The following is a 20,553-nucleotide window of genomic DNA, read 5'->3' on the forward strand; positions in this document are numbered from 1 at the left end:
AATCCTGCGGAACGGTCCGAGGAGTATCAGGAGGCTGCGGGCTCCCCGGCGAAGCGTGCCGGAAGAGAGCAAAAGGAACTGAATCAATCAGCATCTATAGGTAGAGCTGATAGTATTATAGACTGGTGGACCAATGCCCTCACCCCTCTGCCAGGGGTGATGGGGGGAGAATTCAAGACCCACCTCGAGGCTAACCTCGGAGGTGGGCCACGGGGTATTGAAGCCCTAGCTCAGACCATCCTGTCGGAAGAGTGACTTGGAGGGAAGGAGAGGAGGAAGCTTTTGGGTGGAGGTGAGCGGTGTATACCCTGTCCTGGCGATTGTATTGCGGCTGCTGGAAGCCTAATCATTGGGATATCGTTGCTCTGTCAAATAAAGAGACTATTCTTCACCCGTAAAGACTGTGTGTGATTTGGAGAGTATAACCCTGGGACCCGAGGGGTTCTTCTATACCGGTCCTGTCCCATTACCCTGGGAGTATAGAAGATGGAGGCGCTGCACCATTAAGAGATCATGGAGGCTATCACCCCAGAAGCCCGGTCCTGGCTCCCCCACAACATCGCGGGAAGCTCAGGCCCTCCTGTTCCAAACAGGTATGCACCACCCATCGCCATGTAATCTACCCTCACGCACCCTAGATACATCAGTTGAGTCTAGGGGGGGGGGAGAAGGGTTACATTTGGAGGCGCTGCTGAGATATGATATCTATCAGAACAGGACCGGCTTAAAGCGAGGCGGAACAGGCAGACTAAGATGCACTCTCCCGGCAGGTGTTTAAGCAGGTAGCGTGAGGCAACTGGGGGGGTCATAGCGGTAACCAATCTGGGGACCATGGCCCAGAGCCTGCGTTACGGAGGGGTGGATAGTTAGAGCTGATCAAGTCCTTTGAGGCGGGTAGTGTGAGGCAACTTGGGGGGTCAGCCTGTTAACCAGCCCAGGGACCATGGCCCAGGGCCCGCTATGAGTTGCCAAAAGCAGGAGACGCCGTACCTAGACAAGAGGTATCTTAGCTATCACCCGCACCACAGAGCACTTGCACGTAGACATCGGGAGTACAGTGCATAGGAGGAGAGGAGTTCCGTTGAGCCTGGGATACCAGCCACCTCAATTTAGTGGGTCACATACAGTATGAAGATGCAGAGTTCACATTTGGAGGGAGTATCCAAGATGGCGGCCATCCCTACATGTGCTCCCCGGAGCAGGAGAGGTGAGCTAAAATGGCGGTTCCCGCCAAGCCTGGAGCAAGCACGTGAGATTTGCAAAAGGACTGTGAGACAGTTGTGGCGGGAAATGTGCAAGAGTCTGGCGCCAAACCCAGATTCCATGCAGAAGGAACGGAGCGGCGCGAAAGCCAAAAGGCCACGTCATGCTGACAAGGAACAGACCCCGCCTCTGGATTCCACCAGAGGGAGGGGGCCCACAAAGAGCCAATCAGGTAGGTCCTTCCCCGCGAAGGGAGGGACCGGAGACCTGGGCGAGGAGCATCATTTTTGTCTGGCATTTGAGGAGCGAGGAGCTGGAAAACTGAGTTGTCTTCACTCTGAACGAACCATGTCAGAGATAAGTACCTCCATTCACCAAGTACCTGGAGGCCTACTGGTCGTGGCAGTAGCGGAGCACGAATACGTTCGGAGCTTGTGTGTGCACTGCGGACTACCCGGCACGGTACCAAGTACCAAGGCCCGCTATACTAAATGTGGTACATTTTACTTGTGGCCAACCGAGCCACGGGATTTGTTCGGCACGCCGTGGGGTGCCTCTCCAGGAACTTTGACGGAGGTGGCGGACGACAAGGAAAAGACTGCCCTGGGTCCCCATTATACCATATCGGGAGGAACCAAGGCTCAGCTAGTTATTGAACTAAGCAAGCTGGCCACCCAGACAAGCGCGACCGCAGTGGAGGTACACAAACGAGGACATTTTGTACCTATATCCACGGGTTGTATCATTGGAGAACCAGGTGACTCCCAAGCGGAGGAACAGATTGTGATTTCTTCGGAGGAGGAAGAGATGGGTGTAACATCGGTGGCGATGCGCCTACCGGCGCACCACCCCAAAGGCATCAAAAGAGAACAGACAAGTCCGGGGACCATTCGACGGTGAACGCTGGTGCGGCCGGAGGCCCGTACGAGTCCCACCGCCGTGGTGACTCCCAGTGCAACGGAGACGGAGACCGAGACGATCCTAGCAGAGCCCGATGTCATCAAAAAGCAGCGGATGGTAAGGAGACCCCACCACCCCCTTACTCCTGCCAGGCACAGACCGCCCTCACGGTGAACGAAAAAGAGAGGCTTGAGGCCTACTTGTTCGATCGTGTACCGGATGTTCCACCGCCGCCCCCGGGGGTCCTCGACGCACGGCCGGTGCGTGACCCCGGGGCGGATGGGGACTCTACCGGCGATTCAGATAACATCAGTTCCGGTTCCACTAGGAGGAAGACCAGTCTTGGGGGGATATTCTCCCCTCAACACATAGCCTCTGTCATGGCCAGGGCTAAGCTACAGAGTCGAGGCCCCTCCCGAGAAGCCCAAAGCATGAGGGGGAGTGCCGCTAAGAAGACGTTCATTGGGCGGGGTGTTACCCGTTTGCTGGACAATGTTGTGGACGTTTCTCCCACCCCGGCCCTTAGCCCCCCTGCCCCGGCCACTGCCCCTGCCCCGTCATGAGTGGTGCCACCGGGACCTACCAGGGATAAATTGTGTAAAAACCCCAAATACTCCAAGGACTTGCGGGACTGGTAGTTGAGTGAGGAAGGGTCTGAAGGGGAGATACCGTATTCAAGTGTTATACCTGTACCTAACCCTTTGCCGTTTTCTCATGCAGCAAGAGGGAGGGACCGAGAGTCTCACACGCCAGTAGAGACTGGATCTACTAGGACAGTGGTGTCAAAAATGAACCCCACTTGGTATTATAATGCCAAGGGAAGGAGAGATTGCTCGCGATCTACTGATGCGGGTACGTCCAGTGTATCATCACAGGTAGAGTCTGATGTAGAACGCACTAGTCAGGTCGCAGAGTACGAGCACCGCGATAAATGGTGGGTGCCTTTGTTCACCGGATACCATGAGGGGGTGGACCGTACGCGGTTCTTGTTAATTAAGAATGATGTAGTAGACCATTGGTGGGTGGCTGGTTCTTTCACCCCGCAGGAGATGGGGGATGAGTTAGATCACCGGTTGAAGGAGATAGAACAGAAACGTATTGTACCTCAAGGCCCCAGTATATTGTATGAAGAAGTAGCCCCCAAGGAGCCATTGTTTTGGGTACTGCCAAGCAGGGCAGGGCACCGCACGCTTACCAAGCTAAGTCGAGCTGACCGGGCTATAGTCGCTAGATACCGGCTGTCGCACGGTTATGAATATCCCTACGTGCCGGAGCCCATCATGAGAGAGGATGAGGATAACCGAGACAGTTGGCTTAGGGAGGCAGTTGAAGAGTACCTGCGGACCAAGTACGGTCGGGCGGGGTATCACAATGAGGATAAGATTAGTGAGCTAGTGCGCATATGGAGCATCGGCAGATGTATTTACATGCACGGAGTTACATACAGGCCTGAGCATGGGCCGGTTCAGTCGTTCGCTGTGACTGTCACTGACCATAATGGACGACGGGTAAGGAAGCCTGATCCAAGGCACTATCTGTAGGGTTCTCCATGTTGGCAGTACCCGGGTGTGCTTACAATTACTACCTCATTATGCATGTATTATGATTGTTATGTGTGCTGTTTCCCAGGTGGTTCGCCGCAGGATGGTACTGCTAAAGATAGGTCCAAGTGGGGACCATTGGATTCCACTATAGGGAGAGTGTAGCCCCCTGTAAGTTTGAGTGGACACTTTTCTCCAATATCCCGCATGCATTATTATATACGCTAAATTGTACTTTCTGATATTGGGGAAATTTAGTCCACCTGATTCTCTGCATAGTTGTAGTTGTAGATTGCTGAATCCACAGATTGGATTCTTGAAATCCATCAGAAGATTGCGAAATCTACGGATGGATTGTCGGTGTTAAACATAAAACAACGCATAGGCGAATAGCCATTTTTGAGAGTGATCCGCTAAAATCTGCGGACCAAAGGAACAGCCGATCTGTGGCGGATCCAAATCTGCCAAAAAATGTTTGCTCTTCTCAAGTAGGCAAGCCGACTTCCTCTTTCCCTCACTACCTAATCTCATATCATTACCTCTTACAATGGAATACAAGAGGAGTTGTCCATTTCTGGAGTCCCATTTTACTCACTGTGTGTTTAGTATTATTTCCATAAACCCCCACCTTCTCTTCCATTGCAGTAGGTGCTTATGTGGTATGGTTCTGACCTGTTAGTACAGCAAGTGAGTTATGCAGTCGAACAGATTCCGGATGTGCCTAAGATCTGTACAACTCTCACCCATGTACTAGACATCTTTTTGGATAAGCCTAGATTCAAGATATATTGGAAAAAGTTGCAGATCCATATCCATGGCGTCTAAAGTATCACACAGAAGCCCATGTTTAGTAAGTGATGCTACTGCATGCCGTAAGACATCTTCTGGCTCAATATACTTATGTCCAATAGCACCCATTATTAAATATTTGGCAAGTGTCACTTTGTCCTCTTTTGTCTTTGTGAATTTTATTAAAATATAATACATTTTGGGAATGTATTACTAGTACGTTCTCCCAGCATAACAGGCCAATAATGCATTGATTAACTTGCACTGTTAGGCATTTAATTGAATTACTGGCAGTGTTTCCATGTACACAATTTTAGTTGATGAATGTATTAAAAGTGTGCCAGGACTTCATGCAGTTTTCCAGTCCATGTATTCATTCCTTCAAATGTACTAACTAGTTATCAGCTCTTTTTTCAAATGAGGCATTATTGCTTGAAAGAGTTCCAAATAATTGTAGAACTCATCTCCAAATGTCTCCAATTTACCTTACACGTAATTCCAAAGATTTTCATATACATTCATGTCTTTTTTCCACCCCTGACTTTGAATTTGCCTGATGCACCTGACCAGAAATTCACTCCCACTCTTATCTTACATCAAAAATGTGTCAGTTTAAATAACATATTGCAAATATTCATGTGGTATACAAAAAAAAAACACATCCCAAATAGAAACTAAGTACCACTCAAAGCACATCATGATTTGAAGAATTTCTCAAAAGGGAAGTAAATTGCAAAGAAGCATAAGGCCTCTCAAATTAATTCATAACGTTGACTTGATAAACAGAGAAGTACAGTACAGTTTTCAGAAGTACAGTTTTCGCAGAAAATATAGAAATGAATGTGCAGTAACATAAGTCACGATGAGATAGGAGATAAACATTTGATTAACAACACATTATGTTTGATTTCATTATAACATAGGTTCTAATAATCAAATATATTAACAATGTGAAAAATCCCTGTAGAAAACCTACTGTCATTTGATTCATGCTGAGAAGTGCAGATGATGGAGGTAAAGTGCCCAGACGATATTTAAATCCTTTTTCCAAAGTCAGACCCCAAAACTGGCTGTAGTTTTCTGCTTTCCATCTGCCTCATAAAAATATACTTTATATTACAGTACGTATTGTACATATGTTACAGCAATTATTGCATCTCTTAATGCATTAGGAGATCATATACAGTATAATGTAATTTTCTGCATTTTTTTTTTGTGTGCATTGTTTGAATGGAGCTGCTCTGAAAAATCATGTTATCCATTTCCTGCCGTTATGAACAAACACGTGGTCGCAGTATGGCTAAATAAATCCACAATATGAAAAAAATCTACATTTCCCTTTCCTTTTATTATTTAATATACATTAAGGAACATTTTTTGAAATTACTCTACATCATTCAGTATTAAGTTGGAAAAGACATTAATCAAAGATTCTGCTGCAGTGACTTTACAATATTTAAAACCAGAGACAGAACATAAAACACAGACAGCGCTCAGTGCACATCCAGTGAAACTCATACACGGTACAGTGCCTAAATATATATGTATAAATATCTATTAAATAAAATAGTCTTTTAGTTTAACATTTTGGCCAAATTGTTGTAAGCCCCTGAGCCACTGCACGGCAGATCACATTCTCAAGGGTCCCTAACACTAATATAAATTCTTAATAACCTATGCAATACCAGGAAGAATGATTTATAATAAATCATATTATAAATCATTCTTCCTGGTATTGCACAGGTTATTAAGAATTTATATTAGTGTTAGGGACCCTTGAGAATGTGGTCTGTCGTGCAGTGGCTCAGGGGCTTACAACAATTTGGCCAAAATGTTAAACTAAAAGACCATTTTATTTAATAGATATTTATACATATATATTTAGGCACTGTACCGTGTATGAGTTTCACTGGATGTGCACTGAGCTCTGTCTGTGTTTTATGTTCTGTCTCTGGTTTTAAATATATATTGCCATGCTCAGTAGCACTCCTCTGTGATACTCATATGCTTATATATATATGTTGTGGTTATTTTGGGGGTTCAATAGGAGCTTGTTAGGTGTCCAGTATGTTGTGACTTTACAATAGTTATTATTCATTAGAGGATTTCTTAACAACTACATCAACTGGACTAACATGACTAATATAATTTCATTAACAACTAGTGTAATTATGGCAATTATTGCATATCCACATTCCAATGACACCCCTCTATGATGAGCAGTAAATATAGACAGCAGTGGACAAAAATATCAATAAATAGTATGGGGCATTATTGAAAAATGGGTGAAATGCACAACATTTTAGATTCTACTTACCCAAAATTCCCTGCATTGATATCTTCAATTATGTCTGCTCGAACAAGACAAACATGATCAGTGCATATCCATTGATTCTTAAGGCAGTTGCTACAAAATAAAAATAAAACAAAATAAAAAATACAATCATCACTCACCGGAGTAAAATCCGAAAATTATGAAGACTGAAAATAGATGCAATTTATTGCAATAATCGGTTATTACTAGTTAATTGAAATGTCTAAAGGTGTCATTGCGCATTGTAATCACAACGTAAAATACAGAGCAAGACTTACTGTCCCCAGTGCCACAGACAAACAAGCAAAAGTCTGGGGATAGTAACGGCCACGATCATGCTGCACGGGGTCCATGCTTCCGGATCAGACCCCCACAGCGTTAATCTGACCGAACAGCAGCGTTAATGCGCACAGGAAGTAGTGCATTAAATCAGTAAGGAAGTTGATGGTTTCTGAAATAACACTAATAATCTTTCAAAATGTTTTGCATAGTTCAAGGTGTTTTTCTTTTGTTGATTTATAGCATGATGCACATCACTGGAGTATGCTGGTGGGATATACTGTAGATGCTGAGAGAAATGTCACTATGTTGTGTTTAACTATACCACATAAGGAAGTATTTATTTACAGGGTAGCCGATTAGTGGCTAATGCTTGGGAAAGACATACTGTACAGTAAGGCTATTCTAAAAATGAAAGAAAGCAATTAAGAAATAGAGTCTGAGGTCCTGAACCTGAGAGGAAAATGCACAGCACAGAGAGAGAGACCCTACTTGCATTCACTCATTACCTATTTGGCAATTACAAAGTACTACAATATTACCTTCAATTTACAGATCATTCCTTAATATTCAGGAGAAACCACAAACTTTAATATTACAAATGAGGGAAATCCACCCCTGCCCCAGGAGTTGGGCCCAACTTCCATGTCTAGCTGCTGGGTACTCTGTTTGCTGTGGAAACAGGGCCCTCACTTATCCATGGACAATTTGTCCCCCATGCCTGTTTCCATGCCCCAAAGTCAGTAAGGCCCAATCCTCTGCACATATGGCCAGCTGTTGCTGAGCAGCACTGTCTGCAACCAACTCCCGTTTCCCTCTTTACAAAATGATACAGCCATGGCTGGTTGAGACCTATCAACCCCCTTTTCCCCTCCCACCCAAGATAAAATTCATTTGAAGAGGAGAGGAATTGGGTCTATGTGAATTGAGTGTCGGGGGAAGGAAATATGACCTGCGGGAGGGTGCTATTCACTTGCAGGTGCAATAATGTTGGCTACATCTGCAGGCATTTTAGTACTGCTGCGGCCGAGTTTATTTGAGCATTTGCCCGTTCTCGGCCGCAGCAGTAACCTGGCGCGCGCCAGAGGGTGCCGGGCGCGCGCCGAAGACACGGAGGAGCGCCCTCCGATCGGGGCTTTCTCTCTCCTGCTGCCGGGTCCGCCGGGTCCGCCGGGTCCCCCGGAACCCCCTGCCGCCATCCCCCACATCGCGGGACACCAGGGCTCCCTCGGGGAGCCCTGGACGCGCGTGCAGGGGGCGCAGGCACCCGATGACGCGTGACCGCGCGTCACCGAGGGAGTGCGGCTAGCATGCCGAGGCATCCCCAGGCTTGCGGAGCTAGCCGCACTCAAATAAAGTGTGCCGGTAGTGTATGTCAGTTCTCACTGATTAGAGGTAATGGTTATAACTTGAACAATTTCAGACTAAACCGGCATCAGTAGTGATATTTAGGGCCTCATTCAGAGAGGGTTGATATAAATAATCGCCAGGGCTTTTAAAATGACGCTTTGTTGGGTGTTGCTATCACGGTATTCAGAAAGGCTCGATTACCAGTGATAGCAAAATTCCCAAAATGGGCGAGTTTCTGCCAGCGAGAGTCTCGAGCCTCTGAAAAGACCTAAACCAGCGATTCACTTTAAGTGACGTCATGTCAACAAAAAAAAATTAAAGTCGGAACATGGTTTTAACAGCCAATCAGATGGCTGTTAACCATTTTGAGGCTAAATGTGACGTCACAAGCCCTATTTAAGGCCGTGATGCCTCATTTGAGCCCGAGAAGCCGACGAGACAACATCGGTTGGGATTTAACATGGGGTATTTTGGATTGACAGATGAAGAAAGAAGATAAAGAAGATCAAGAAATGGTTACAGATGAAGATAGAAGAAGGTGATTAAAGAAAGAAAAAAGAAGATTGGGGTACCTGATCTGGATCTTCATGGCGGATAGCATCGGATGCTGTTGGAGGGCTTCAAGGTACGTGAGCTTCCTGTTACCCCGGGAGTCGGAGGGCCACCGCTTCTAATGGTAAGTAATATATTCAATGTTTGTAAATGTCTCTTTTTACAGGTTTATTCTTTGGATGTGTTTTTTGATTTTTTTGGGGAAGGCACATTGACTGATAATATATTAATCTGTACCTCTTTAGGGTACAGATTAATACATTATTATGCCAATATTTGGGGGCATTTCTCGCTTGTGATTGCTGTTGCTTTTTTCATTTCAGTTTATTATGTGGATGTCATTGTTTGTTTGTTCATGCTTAATGTAATAAAAGGTTTGCAATTGGTATTTGTTTGTAGTTATGTTATATTATGTTAGCTAATGCGTTTTATGGTTAGTTCAGATATTGTTAGAATTTCTTCCTTTCTCTTTTACTGTTTAAATTTATTAATGTTGTAGTAATTCATTGTTTAGATTGGTTAGTGTTACTATTCCTTTTGAGTTGGTTTAGGAATTAATTGGTTTGATTGGTTAATGGTTTAATTAATTCATTGTTGATGTTGTTATTGCTTGTATTGATTGGATTAGCTGGCTACTGTTTTTATTTAGTGAAGTGTTTTTTTTTTGGAGTTTAGTTAGTTTTATTATTGTGTGTCTAGTGTATTAATGTATTGTAATTAGGGTGCCCTTTGAGTGCTATAGAGGCTTATCATGCCCATATTATTATTATATGGGTATGATGTACCACTATACTACTCAATGGGTACAAGGTGGGTATAGTCAGTCAGGGGTGGGTGCTTAGGCTTCATGGATGGGTGAAGGGGGTATTAGCCCTAAGGATGGGAGTCTAGAGCTTGTGGGTGGGTAGCGGTTGGGTTAACCCCTTTATTGCCATAGCGGTATTAACCGCTAAGGTAATGAAGGGGTTAAGCCCCCCCCCCCACAACCCCTCTGCAAGGCCTAAACAGCCACTAAGGGCCAAATTCCCCCTTCACCCACCCACGCTAGCCACTGTATTGTATTGTATGTCTTTACAGTAAGCCTGGCACGGGTGTTTAACCCCTTCATTGCCTTTAGCTCAATCCGAGGCAGGAAAAGTGGCCTGATTTTTTCTAAGTCCCTACACCGCAGCTCATCGAAGCCATCTCCCCACCATTTTACCTAAAGTTTGAGGTGAATTGGATTTGGGGAGAAGAACGCCTTTTAGGGCTGCGATGGGCTGTGATAGGCCGCGACAGCCGACTCGCGGGTATCTGAATCGCGTGAGTTTATGATCCTTCAGAAAATGGTTGATAAGCGGCTGATCGCCGCTCAATTGGCGAATTTCTGTTGGTGATAAAATTTTGCGTCGATACAGGCCGTTATCGAGCATTTATCGAGGCTTTCTGAATTCGAGTAGCCATTTTGGTAAATAAGTGCTCAATGAGTGCTCGATAAGGGCCTTATCGAGGCTTTCTGAATGAGGCCCATAGTGTTCATGACAAAAAGTCCAATGTAACATGAGATCAAAGCAATAATGTGTAAATGAAAACCGCCCAAGTGTGTGGAGGATTACAGGTTTATGTCGATCCTCTGTTTCAAGTAATATACAGTACATCGGTGAAGTCTTATGGAAGACATGGTATGTGGAAATAAAAAGAAAACATACATAGTGCAATACTGTATGATTATCAGTTGTGATAGTATAAACCACACAGACGAATCAGAGCCAAAAATAGTGAACAATTGATCTCTGATCACATGTTGAAGTGATGGCCATAGAATATGCACAATCAGTCATATGACTTAAATTGTGGTAGAAAAAACGTCTGAGTTTATTATTGCCTCAGATTCATTGTGTGGTTTATATTATTACAGTTCATGTTATCATACAGTATTTCACTATGTATATTTTTTCCACCGACTTCATCGGTGTTAATTACTTGGAGCTTGGACATCCACCTGTTATCATCCATACACTTTCGAAGTTTGCATGTATCCATTATTGCTTTGATATCACTTTACTTTGGACTTTTTATCACAAACATTATGAGGCCTATTCAATAAACTCCGATAAAAGCCTTTTCGACATTTTTGAGCACTTTTTTAACGGGTTTGCAAGTGTAGCTATTCAGAAAGCTTCGATAACATGTCAAACTCGATAGAAAACTGCTTCTTCCCGATCGGTAGCACTCTCGCAATATCAAACCGAGAGGTAGCTCAAAAAATGCTCAAACTCACGTTTTTAGAAATATCCATCGATTTAGGTAGCTCCAAGATGTATATCGCGGTTGCAACTCAAAAGCAACTGGCAGGTTCAGGTGGCGAGATGGGATCTGCGATGTGACGCTAAAGAATTACATCGGATTGAAGCTGGGTGTATCCGGAGCTAACACGCATTAATACCAGATCCCCTGCTTCAATCATATGTAATAAAAATACATTTACAAGCAGTTGCATTACCTTAGCGGCTAACCGCAAAGGTAATGAAGGGGTTAAATATCAGTGCCCGGTTTGTTGGGGGTAGAGTGGGTGGGTTTAGGTGGTATTTGGCCCAGGGTGGGTGTTAAGTCCTACCGGGAGGGTTGTAGGAGGAGTTAACCCTTTCATTACCTTAGCATTTACTACCGCTAAAGTAATTTACTACCAATAGGGTAAAGTAAGGGGGTTAACCCCTCGCGCTACCCAACTGGTAGGCCTAAACACCCACCATGGGCCTAAAATCACCTTCACCCACTCCCTCTACCCCAAATAAACATTAAAATACAATGCAACAATCTGTGAGGACTCGCCATTCTGGCAGTCGCAGACCATCTCCTCACCTCAGCTGACCTTCCGTGGCGGGCGATCGGGATGCGCGGTCTCGTGGTCCCACTACAAGCGCACGCATCTTGCGCGGTCTTGTTCCCCATTCGCGGATTCTGTCGCCGCACCTCACTCTGGCGCAAAACGGGTGCGTTCGTCCGGCTTCCCGGCTGACGCGCGTTCTAAGCCCCACCCCCACTCCGGTGATGGACAGGACCGGCGTGAGAGTGACGTGCGCATCGGGCTCTGCCCCTTGACCTCCGTGAAGCGCACGGGTAGATGCGCGATCGGCCCCGCCCCCATTCCCTCCAGGGATGTCCAGGACCAGCGTGGGAGTGACGTGCGATGCAGAATCCGCCCTCTGACCTCCGTGACACGCGCGGGTCGGTCCGCAATCGGTTCCCCCCATCTCTGATTAGGCTGCATCCTAGGGCATGCCTCCGTGCCTATTGAGGTCTACTTCCTGATTCTGCCCTGGCTTGCTATTTGAGGCTCCTCCTTTATATACCTTCATGCTGCATTCAGTCTATGCTGAGCATAGTCTAGTGTGACGCCGTGCCTTGCTGCATTCTAGCTCCTGTGACCTTGCCTTGCCTTGCTGATTAACCTCTTGTTGCCTGACCCTGCTTGTCTCTTGGATTCCGCACCTCTCCTCTCCTGATCCGGCTACGAACGACCATTCTCCTGTCTCCAATCCTGACCTTGACTACGCACTCTGACGATCCGCAACTCTCCACTCCAGACCTGGCAAGTACTTATACTATTCTTTAATCTATAACCCTGACCTGGCTTGAATGACTACTCTGCATCCTGGGCACGCCCGCATGGCTGTGGGTCGACATTAATTCCCTACCTCAGCACCACGGTCGCGCTTTGTTTGTGGTAAGCTACGCGTTACACAATCCAATACACCAATTGATTGTCAGTTTGGTTACCTATGCCCTCAATGGAAGCAAAGATAACTCCAATGGCAATGAATGGGCAACCAACTACTCACTCCCTCTCCCCCCAACAACCTATACCCAATACTTACATTACAATAATTGGCAAAATCCCTATTATCCAGATCTGGAAAATAGCACAGTTGCCGTTTTAAAATAAAACATTACCCAGCATGCATATAGTAAATTAAAGTTGTACTTATCCCTGGATGAAGGCCACCCTCATCCTCATCTCCGTCCTCCACGTCTTCCATGGGCAGCAGCATTAAAATTAAAAAAAACTAACTACTGGCCACTAACCCCTTTACCTTTAGTAACCCAATAGTAATATATAGTAATTACCGGGCTTCCTCTTCAAGCAACTGAGGATCATGGACTTCGGCGCATCATGCTAATGAGAATCATTTCATCGTGGGGCAAGAGTTGGCGCTGCAGTTGCATGAGGAGGGTGACTGTTCATCCCGGCAAAGGTAAGAAACCATTTATTTTATTTTATTTAATTGTGTATTTTATTTTAGATTGCCCCTTGACTGGCAATACAGCATGCCCCTTTTAGGGCATAGATAAACAACAAAAGACAGAAAATCCCAATGCTACAGTACATCCAATGCGAAAGAAATATACAGTGAAATATGTAAATATTCTCTTGAAAAATGATTATTTAGTTAAACCCTTTGGCCAAAGCATTACAGTATAAGCCTGCAAGCCACATCAAGGCATGACCAGTCAGCAGGTCCTAACACTACTGTACCTGTTAAAATCCTCATTTACCTCTATTTGGAGGGAGAATTGACCACATTGGGTCTATCCAAACACAAGGAATAAGAACTACTTACTTAGATTAGTGTCAAAAGGAGTACTACTGAGCGTGGCCAAATGTACAAAACAAAAGACAGACAAGCCCAATGCTACATCCAATGTGACAAAAATATACAGTGATATACTTATATATTCTCTTGAAAAAGGATAATTTCATTAAACCCTGTAGCCAAAGCGTTATCAGCTGTTTGGGGATTAGTGCCCCCCCTCCCAAGAGTTTAAGCTCCCCCTACCCAATTTTTTCAAGAGAATATGTAAGTATTTCACTGTATATTTTTGTCACATTGGATGTAGCATTGTCTTCTCTGTCTTTTGTTGAGTACCTTTGGCCACACTCAGTAGCACTCCTCTCGATTTATATATATATATATATATATATATATATATATATATATATATATGTAAATACAACTGTATGCTCATCTGCATATCTTAGGCAGGTCTGCAACCCCGCCTTTCACCATTATCACCCAGCACACAGCACTTCCACTGCAGCAAGGGATTCTGGGAAATGACATGCAAATGAGCACACAGTGCCACTTTTTGCTTCAAAAACCATTTTTAACATGGTTCCCTATAGGCTTAAGCTATATATATACAGTGTTATATACTGTATATATACAGTGTTGTATACTGTATATATACAGTGTTCGACAAATCACCCAAAAATCTACTCGCCCAACCAAAAAATCTACTCACCCCCAACCCTGCCCCTAGTCCCGCCCCCCAACCCCGCCCCTAGTCCCGCCCCCCAACCCCACCCCTAGTCCCGCCCCCAACCCCGCTTTAAAATAAAATATATAAATAAGATACATTTAATAAATTCCTAGTCAGAACAACATTCGTTTTCGACATAAATGTATTTATTGTATTACATGATACTACAATTAGTCCTTGTTACGTGTGTGTGTGTGTGTGTGTGTGTGTGTGTGTGTGTGTGTGTGTGTGTGTGTGTGTGTGTGTGTGTGTGTGTGTGTGTGTGTGTGTGTGTGTGTGTATAAATGTTGGATCTAGAAATAAAAGCCAGGTGTGAATGACTAGTTTCCTGAACCCCATAACCAGTGTCTGGACGTCCTCGCTTCACAATATCTAAAGCAGCAATCCCACCTGGGATCTTACCTGATCCGCAGTCCCTCAATGTCCAGGTACCCTCATTCCCGCAATGTTATACATTGGAAGGGATGTATTCCCTACCTGTCTTCTGGTTTAGGGGGGATTCCGATGTCTTCCGTGTGAAGCTTGAGTCAGATCTGGAAGAAAGCAGTATAGATTATTTCGGTGTAGTAAAGGGCAGTTAAGATATATAGGGTAAATAAGATATCCAGATCCAGAGTGTGGGTGACAGAGAGAGAGAGAGTGTGGGTGACAGAGAGAGAGAGTGTGGGGGACAGAGAGAGATAGAGAGTGTGGGTGACAGAGAGAGAGAGAGTGTGGGTGAGAGAGAGAGAGAGAGAGAGAGAGAGAGAGAGAGAGAGAGAGAGAGAGAGAGAGAGAGAGAGAGAGAGAGAGAGAGAGAGAGGAGACACACAGCGGGTGGGTGATTCACAGAGAGAGAGAGGGTGGGTGACTGACTGGGTGGGTAGGTAGATGACTGACTGACTGGGTGGGTTGGTTAGGTAGGTGACTGACTGGGTGGGTGGGTAGGTAGGTGACTGACTGACTGACTGGGTGGGTAGGTGACTGGGTGGGTAAGTGACTGACTGGGAGGGTAGGTGACTGACTACTTGTGGTCTCTCCCCCCCCCCCCCCACACACACACACACACTCTCTCTCCCCCCCTACACACACTCTCTCTCCCCCCTACACACACACATACTCTCCCCCCCCCTCCCCTCCTCCCCTCCTCCCCTACACACCGTGGGATCGCTGTGGTCTCCGGTCTCTGTGACAGCCGAGGAAGCGGCAGGCCAGGTGTTGCCCTCGGCGGCTGTCGCTGCTGGTCACCGGGTGTCAGTGAGGGGTCCGGACACAGGGGAGAGAGGAGTGGGGGGGGGCTAGTGATGTGGCTGGTCACCAGGGGTCAGACATGCCAGGACATGGGGGCAGCGGCAGCCTCAGCTCAGTGGCTGTCGGTGAAGGAGGAGACCATCTTCTTACACGACGGGCTGATCCGGGTCACCGACCTGGCGGAGCTGCCACGCAAGATTGGGGTCATGGAGGCCGGGGACAAAGAGTTGGAGGTTAGATCGGGAGTGAGTGGGGAGATTTGGAGTGTCGGGGGGGAGATTGGGGTGAGGGGGGGTCAAGGAGGCCGGGAGAGATTGGGGTGAAGAGGGGTCATGGAGGGGTCAGGAGAGATTGGAGTGAGGGGGGGTCACGGAGGCCAGGAGAGATTGGAGTGAGGGGGGGTCATGGAGGTCAGGAGAGATTGGGGTGAGGGGGGGTCACGGAGGCCGGGAGAGATTGGGGTGGGGGATAGCCCGATGGGAGGAGGGGGCGACAGAAGTCCCTGCAGGGGCCTATGGCAGACAGAGGCGCAGAAGGGGGAGGAGTGAAAGCGCTGAGGAGGGAAAGTATTGCTGAGAGGTGGGGGAGGAGGGAAGGCACTGCTCAGAGACAATTTCCCCCAACAACATGAACCCGCCTCGGCTTTTTTTTTTTCTCCAGTGCGAGCGGAAAAAAAGCAGCGCGAACGGGGGAAATTAAAATTAAAAAAACAAACACGTGTGCTGTTTGGGCCAATATTTACTCGCCCGGAGGTTAAATCCACGTGCCGCTGGCGTGTAAATGTATATGATTGTCGAACACTGTATATATATATATATATATATATATATATATATATATATATATATATATATATATTATTATTTTTAATTTTGGGGGGAGCAATGTTATTTTTCCAATTACTGTACTGTATTAATGAATGTATGTATGTATGTCTTTATCTATATAGCGCCATTAATGTACACATAGCGCTTCAAAGTAGTAATACACGTGGTAATCAAATAAATAACAAATAATACAAATAACACATAATGGGAGGAAGTTCTCAGACATAAAAGTAACATTTAGGAAAAGTCGTCCCTGCTCTGAAGAGCGTACAATCAAATTGGTACGTATGAAGAACGTACAGAGACAATAGGAGGGCATTCTGGTAAGTGCATCGTCAAGGGGCCAAGGTTTATATATGAGGTGTAAAGTATCATCCATGGAGCTACTCATATGCTTCCTTAAGCAGGTGTGTTTTAAGTGTGGTCTTAAAGGTGGATAGAGAGGGTGCTAGTTGGCTATTGAGGGGAAAGGCATTCCAGAAGTGTGGGGCCGTCAGTGAGAAAGGTTTAAGGCGGGATTGGGCTTTAGATACAAAAAAGGTAGAGAGAAGACATCCTTGAGTGGAACGCAAGAGTCAGAATGGTGTATAGCAAGAAATTAGGGCTTAGATGTAAAGCATTAAAAATGAGGAGGACAATTGAGTGTGTGATGTGGGATTTGATAGGAAGCGAGGAGAGAGATTTCAGCAGGGGAGATGCTGAGAGATTAAGGAAATACTAGAGTGATTCTGACAGCAGCGTTTAGGATAGATTGTAGGGGAGACAGGTGAGAGGCAGGAAGGCCGGACAGCATGAGGTTAAAGTAATCAATACGGGAGAGAATGAGGGTCTGTGTCAGAGTTTTAGCACTTTACACCCATTCATTTACAATGGTTACAACATAAATACGTGTACATGTTATGGTGCTTTTCTTTCCAAAAACTGTTACTTACATAGCTTACTGCAGAGGTTTAGGAAATTAATCAAAAATTCAGAGCAAAATGGACTTTGACTCAATTCTTCCCCTATCTCTTTATTGTGAAGGTCAGACCTTGGCCCCATTTTTCTGGGAACTCCATCCAAAACTCACTCCCTATCTTATCATTGTAAAGTATTTTTGTTTAGGAAGTATGCAGATCTTAATCTTATCCTCTTTTAGTGGACACTCTGCTTTTCATGCTGGAAAGAGTGCATATTTTAATAATAAATTCATTTTATCTCCAAATTGCTATTCAAAAGAGTTTCTACTATATACTGTATGTAATATACAGAATGGCCAAACCCTGCACCCTACATTCAAAAGTGTTTCATACACATATGGCTATATTATATATTGAATTATTGTACAATGAATTACATTTTTTTATTTTATTTATTTTGAAAGTACTAAAATAGCACTAGCAGTTATTATTAACAAATAATCAAGTTGACCATATGTTTCTTGAAAGATGTTCTTGAATATACATAATCACATTGCACATACATCTGTACACATAATTAGGCTGGGAAAGATATACTGCAAGATTGAATGCTCTCTATTATATTCTCTTATGAAATCCAAGGGCTTATTTGACACATGCATTACTTATATCTAACACTATCAAAGAATAAATATGTATGAAAAGTTCAAGGATACATTTCTCTACTAACAGTGCTTTAGGTAACTGCAGTACGGGCAGGTAGCTTGGGCCAATACAATTTAACTTAAAAATACTTATATACAGTTATTTTCTAGGAATTCGATGGTTTATACTGTAGCTTATCTTTATCAATAAATGGTTATCCTAATGTATAATAGTTAGAAATTAAGCAATGAAGATAATGATTAGGATATTGTTTGCTGCACAGCTTGTCATAGATAAGTACAATTTAGAATATTTTGATAGGTGGTTTTCTTAGAATAAAGTTTTTGGTCTTTTTTTATTTATGGGATATGAGCAACTGTTCTTAATAATCCTCTACAGCTCAGACAAGACAACAATGCACAATATGGTAGTGGTCAAGCATAAGATATTTTCACTATATTGTCACTATATTATTGTACAAAAATCCAAGTCTGTCATAGCACAACCAAGTGTACTGCAGATCTATAGCTACTGTACAAGTAGCCAGGGAACAATGCAATGCCACGTGAGCAGAAATAGAGAGCAGCACAGACCTGGAACATTGCAACAATTTCCAGATTTATATTTGATACATTTAAGGCTGTGGATATAGTACAGGCGCTCAAGTGCACAACAGAGCGTGTGCCGTTACAACAGAGCGTGTGCCGCTACAACAGAGCGTGTGACGTGAAGAGATTTGTGGCCTGCATGTTTTGAGCAACAGGTGGCGTGGCGAGGGCATGTCGGTAGATTGTATTTTTTTTATTGTACTGTTGCTGACAACGGAGGATAAGAATGGTGATGACGATGAGGACAGCCTTCATCTGGCAGGGGTAAGTGCAAGTTTTATTTACTTTATGCTTCTGGTTTATGTTTTATTTTAAATGGGCAAAGGTACTATTATCCATATCTGGATAAAAGTAATTTTGCCCATTACTGTACTGTATGTGTTAGGGGGGTTGTTGAGGGTAAAGGGGGTGGGTTGTGTATTGGTGCAGTAGGTAGTAGGTATTGTAATGTTTATTGTGGGTAGAGGGATTGAGTGAAGGGGGTACAGTAGTTGCCACAGGGTGGGTGGTTAGGCCTTGGTTGGTAGTGGGGGGGTTAACATTTTTATTACCATAGCAGTTACTACCGCTAAGGTAATGAAGGGGTTAACCCCTCCCTATGCCCACCGAGATGCCTAACCACCCATCCTGGGGCTACACTGGCGACACACTTTATTCGAGCTCGGCTAGTCCCACGAATTCGGGTATACCCGGGTGTATTGAGGTTTGTGACTGTTTTCTGCCCGAGTGCATTGAGTTATTTTGCAGGCAGGGCTTGAAGCATTTTATTCCCGCTGGCTGCAATACTGCACAGTATATATACATATACTGCATTACAATTCATGAATTTATGCCATCTGGTAGACACGCGAAGCATTGCAGCCTATTAAATCCTAATCATTATCATTTAACAGATCAGCCACCCATCAGCCAGGCATGAACCCAGGCTGGGAAGGCAAATGCAACGGGGCTTGTCAGAGGTGAGGAGCGGCGCATTCCAGGTATCTGCCAGGTACATACCGGGTATTTGCTCGAATAAAGTGTGTCGGTGCAGTATTACCCCCTTCACTCACCCCTCTTCCCCCATTAAACCTGGTAGTCTGCCTTAACCCTTCATTGCCTTAGCGGTTAGCTGCTAAGGTAATGAAGCTGCTTACATTTTATTTTTCTTCATAGTTTGCATGAGCAGGGGATCTCCTGAGCTGAACAAAGTGGATTTCAGCCACAGGGACCCCTACTTCCCAAATTACAGGCCCCGTTATGGGGTGCAGGTATCTCCTGCAATGTTAAAATCCCACAGTCACGTGATCCAAAGTTTTTTTTAACATGGTGGGGATACCGGCACCCCATAACAGGGCCTGTAACTCGGGAAGTAAGGGGTCCCCAAACCTAAAATCAATGCGATTCAGCTCCGGAGACCCCCTGCTACAATACTATATTGTTAAAATTAAATAAAACCCTTGCGATCGCCTATTAGAGGCTCACAGACAGAGTGACTGATTCAGACCCCTCTTACTGCGCATCTCTTACAGACAAGTAGACCCCGGTAGAATTAAAACTGCAGGGACCCCTGATATGTTAATCTGATGGGCCATTTAGTCTGCAGCGGACCTTCTCGGACCACCACACACTATAGTGCGTGATTCAACCTGAGAAATGGTCAGATAACGTCCGCTGCATCTGTAGTTAGAAATTAAGTAGGACAGATACTGATGTTGTTTATAGTTATTGCGACACTGTGAAGTCTATTTCTGAGGAAAACATTTTCTATTAATTTAGATAAGAGTAGAAATAATATACTTATACACTGCAAATCAATACAGATCAGTTAGTTTTCCTCTCACTCTATTGAGAAATTCATTATAATGCCATTACTACAGTATGATTGACTGTTTCATCTCATTTGAAGCATACTTGGAAATATCATTGTATTGACATCCAAAACACATTAATAGGTAAATAGAGATAATAGCCATGGCAGAAATTCTATGAGGAGCTCACCTAATGGAAATTATAATACTTAAACTTAGCATTTAATGCACATCTAAAATATATACATTGAAATATATACACTACTAAAACCAGGTTAAGGAGAATGTTTTGATAGAGCGATAGTATATATTGTAATGTATTGTA

General features: G+C 44.6%; 1 protein-coding gene across 1 annotated transcript in view; it reads right to left on the reverse strand.

Moving 5' to 3' along the window:
- Positions 1 to 20,553, reverse strand: part of TINAG (tubulointerstitial nephritis antigen) — a 236,142-nt gene that overhangs the window by 188,337 nt on the left and 27,252 nt on the right. Inside the window, exons 3-4 of the mRNA XM_075598162.1 lie at positions 6,751 to 6,840; positions 5,410 to 5,524 (exon numbers count right to left, since the gene is read on the reverse strand). Of these exons, the coding sequence (XP_075454277.1) occupies positions 5,410 to 5,524; positions 6,751 to 6,840 (205 nt within the window). The remainder of the gene's footprint in view (positions 1 to 5,409; positions 5,525 to 6,750; positions 6,841 to 20,553) is intronic.

This window comes from Ascaphus truei, chromosome 4 (assembly GCF_040206685.1).
Source record: "Ascaphus truei isolate aAscTru1 chromosome 4, aAscTru1.hap1, whole genome shotgun sequence".
NCBI lineage: Eukaryota > Metazoa > Chordata > Amphibia > Anura > Ascaphidae > Ascaphus > Ascaphus truei.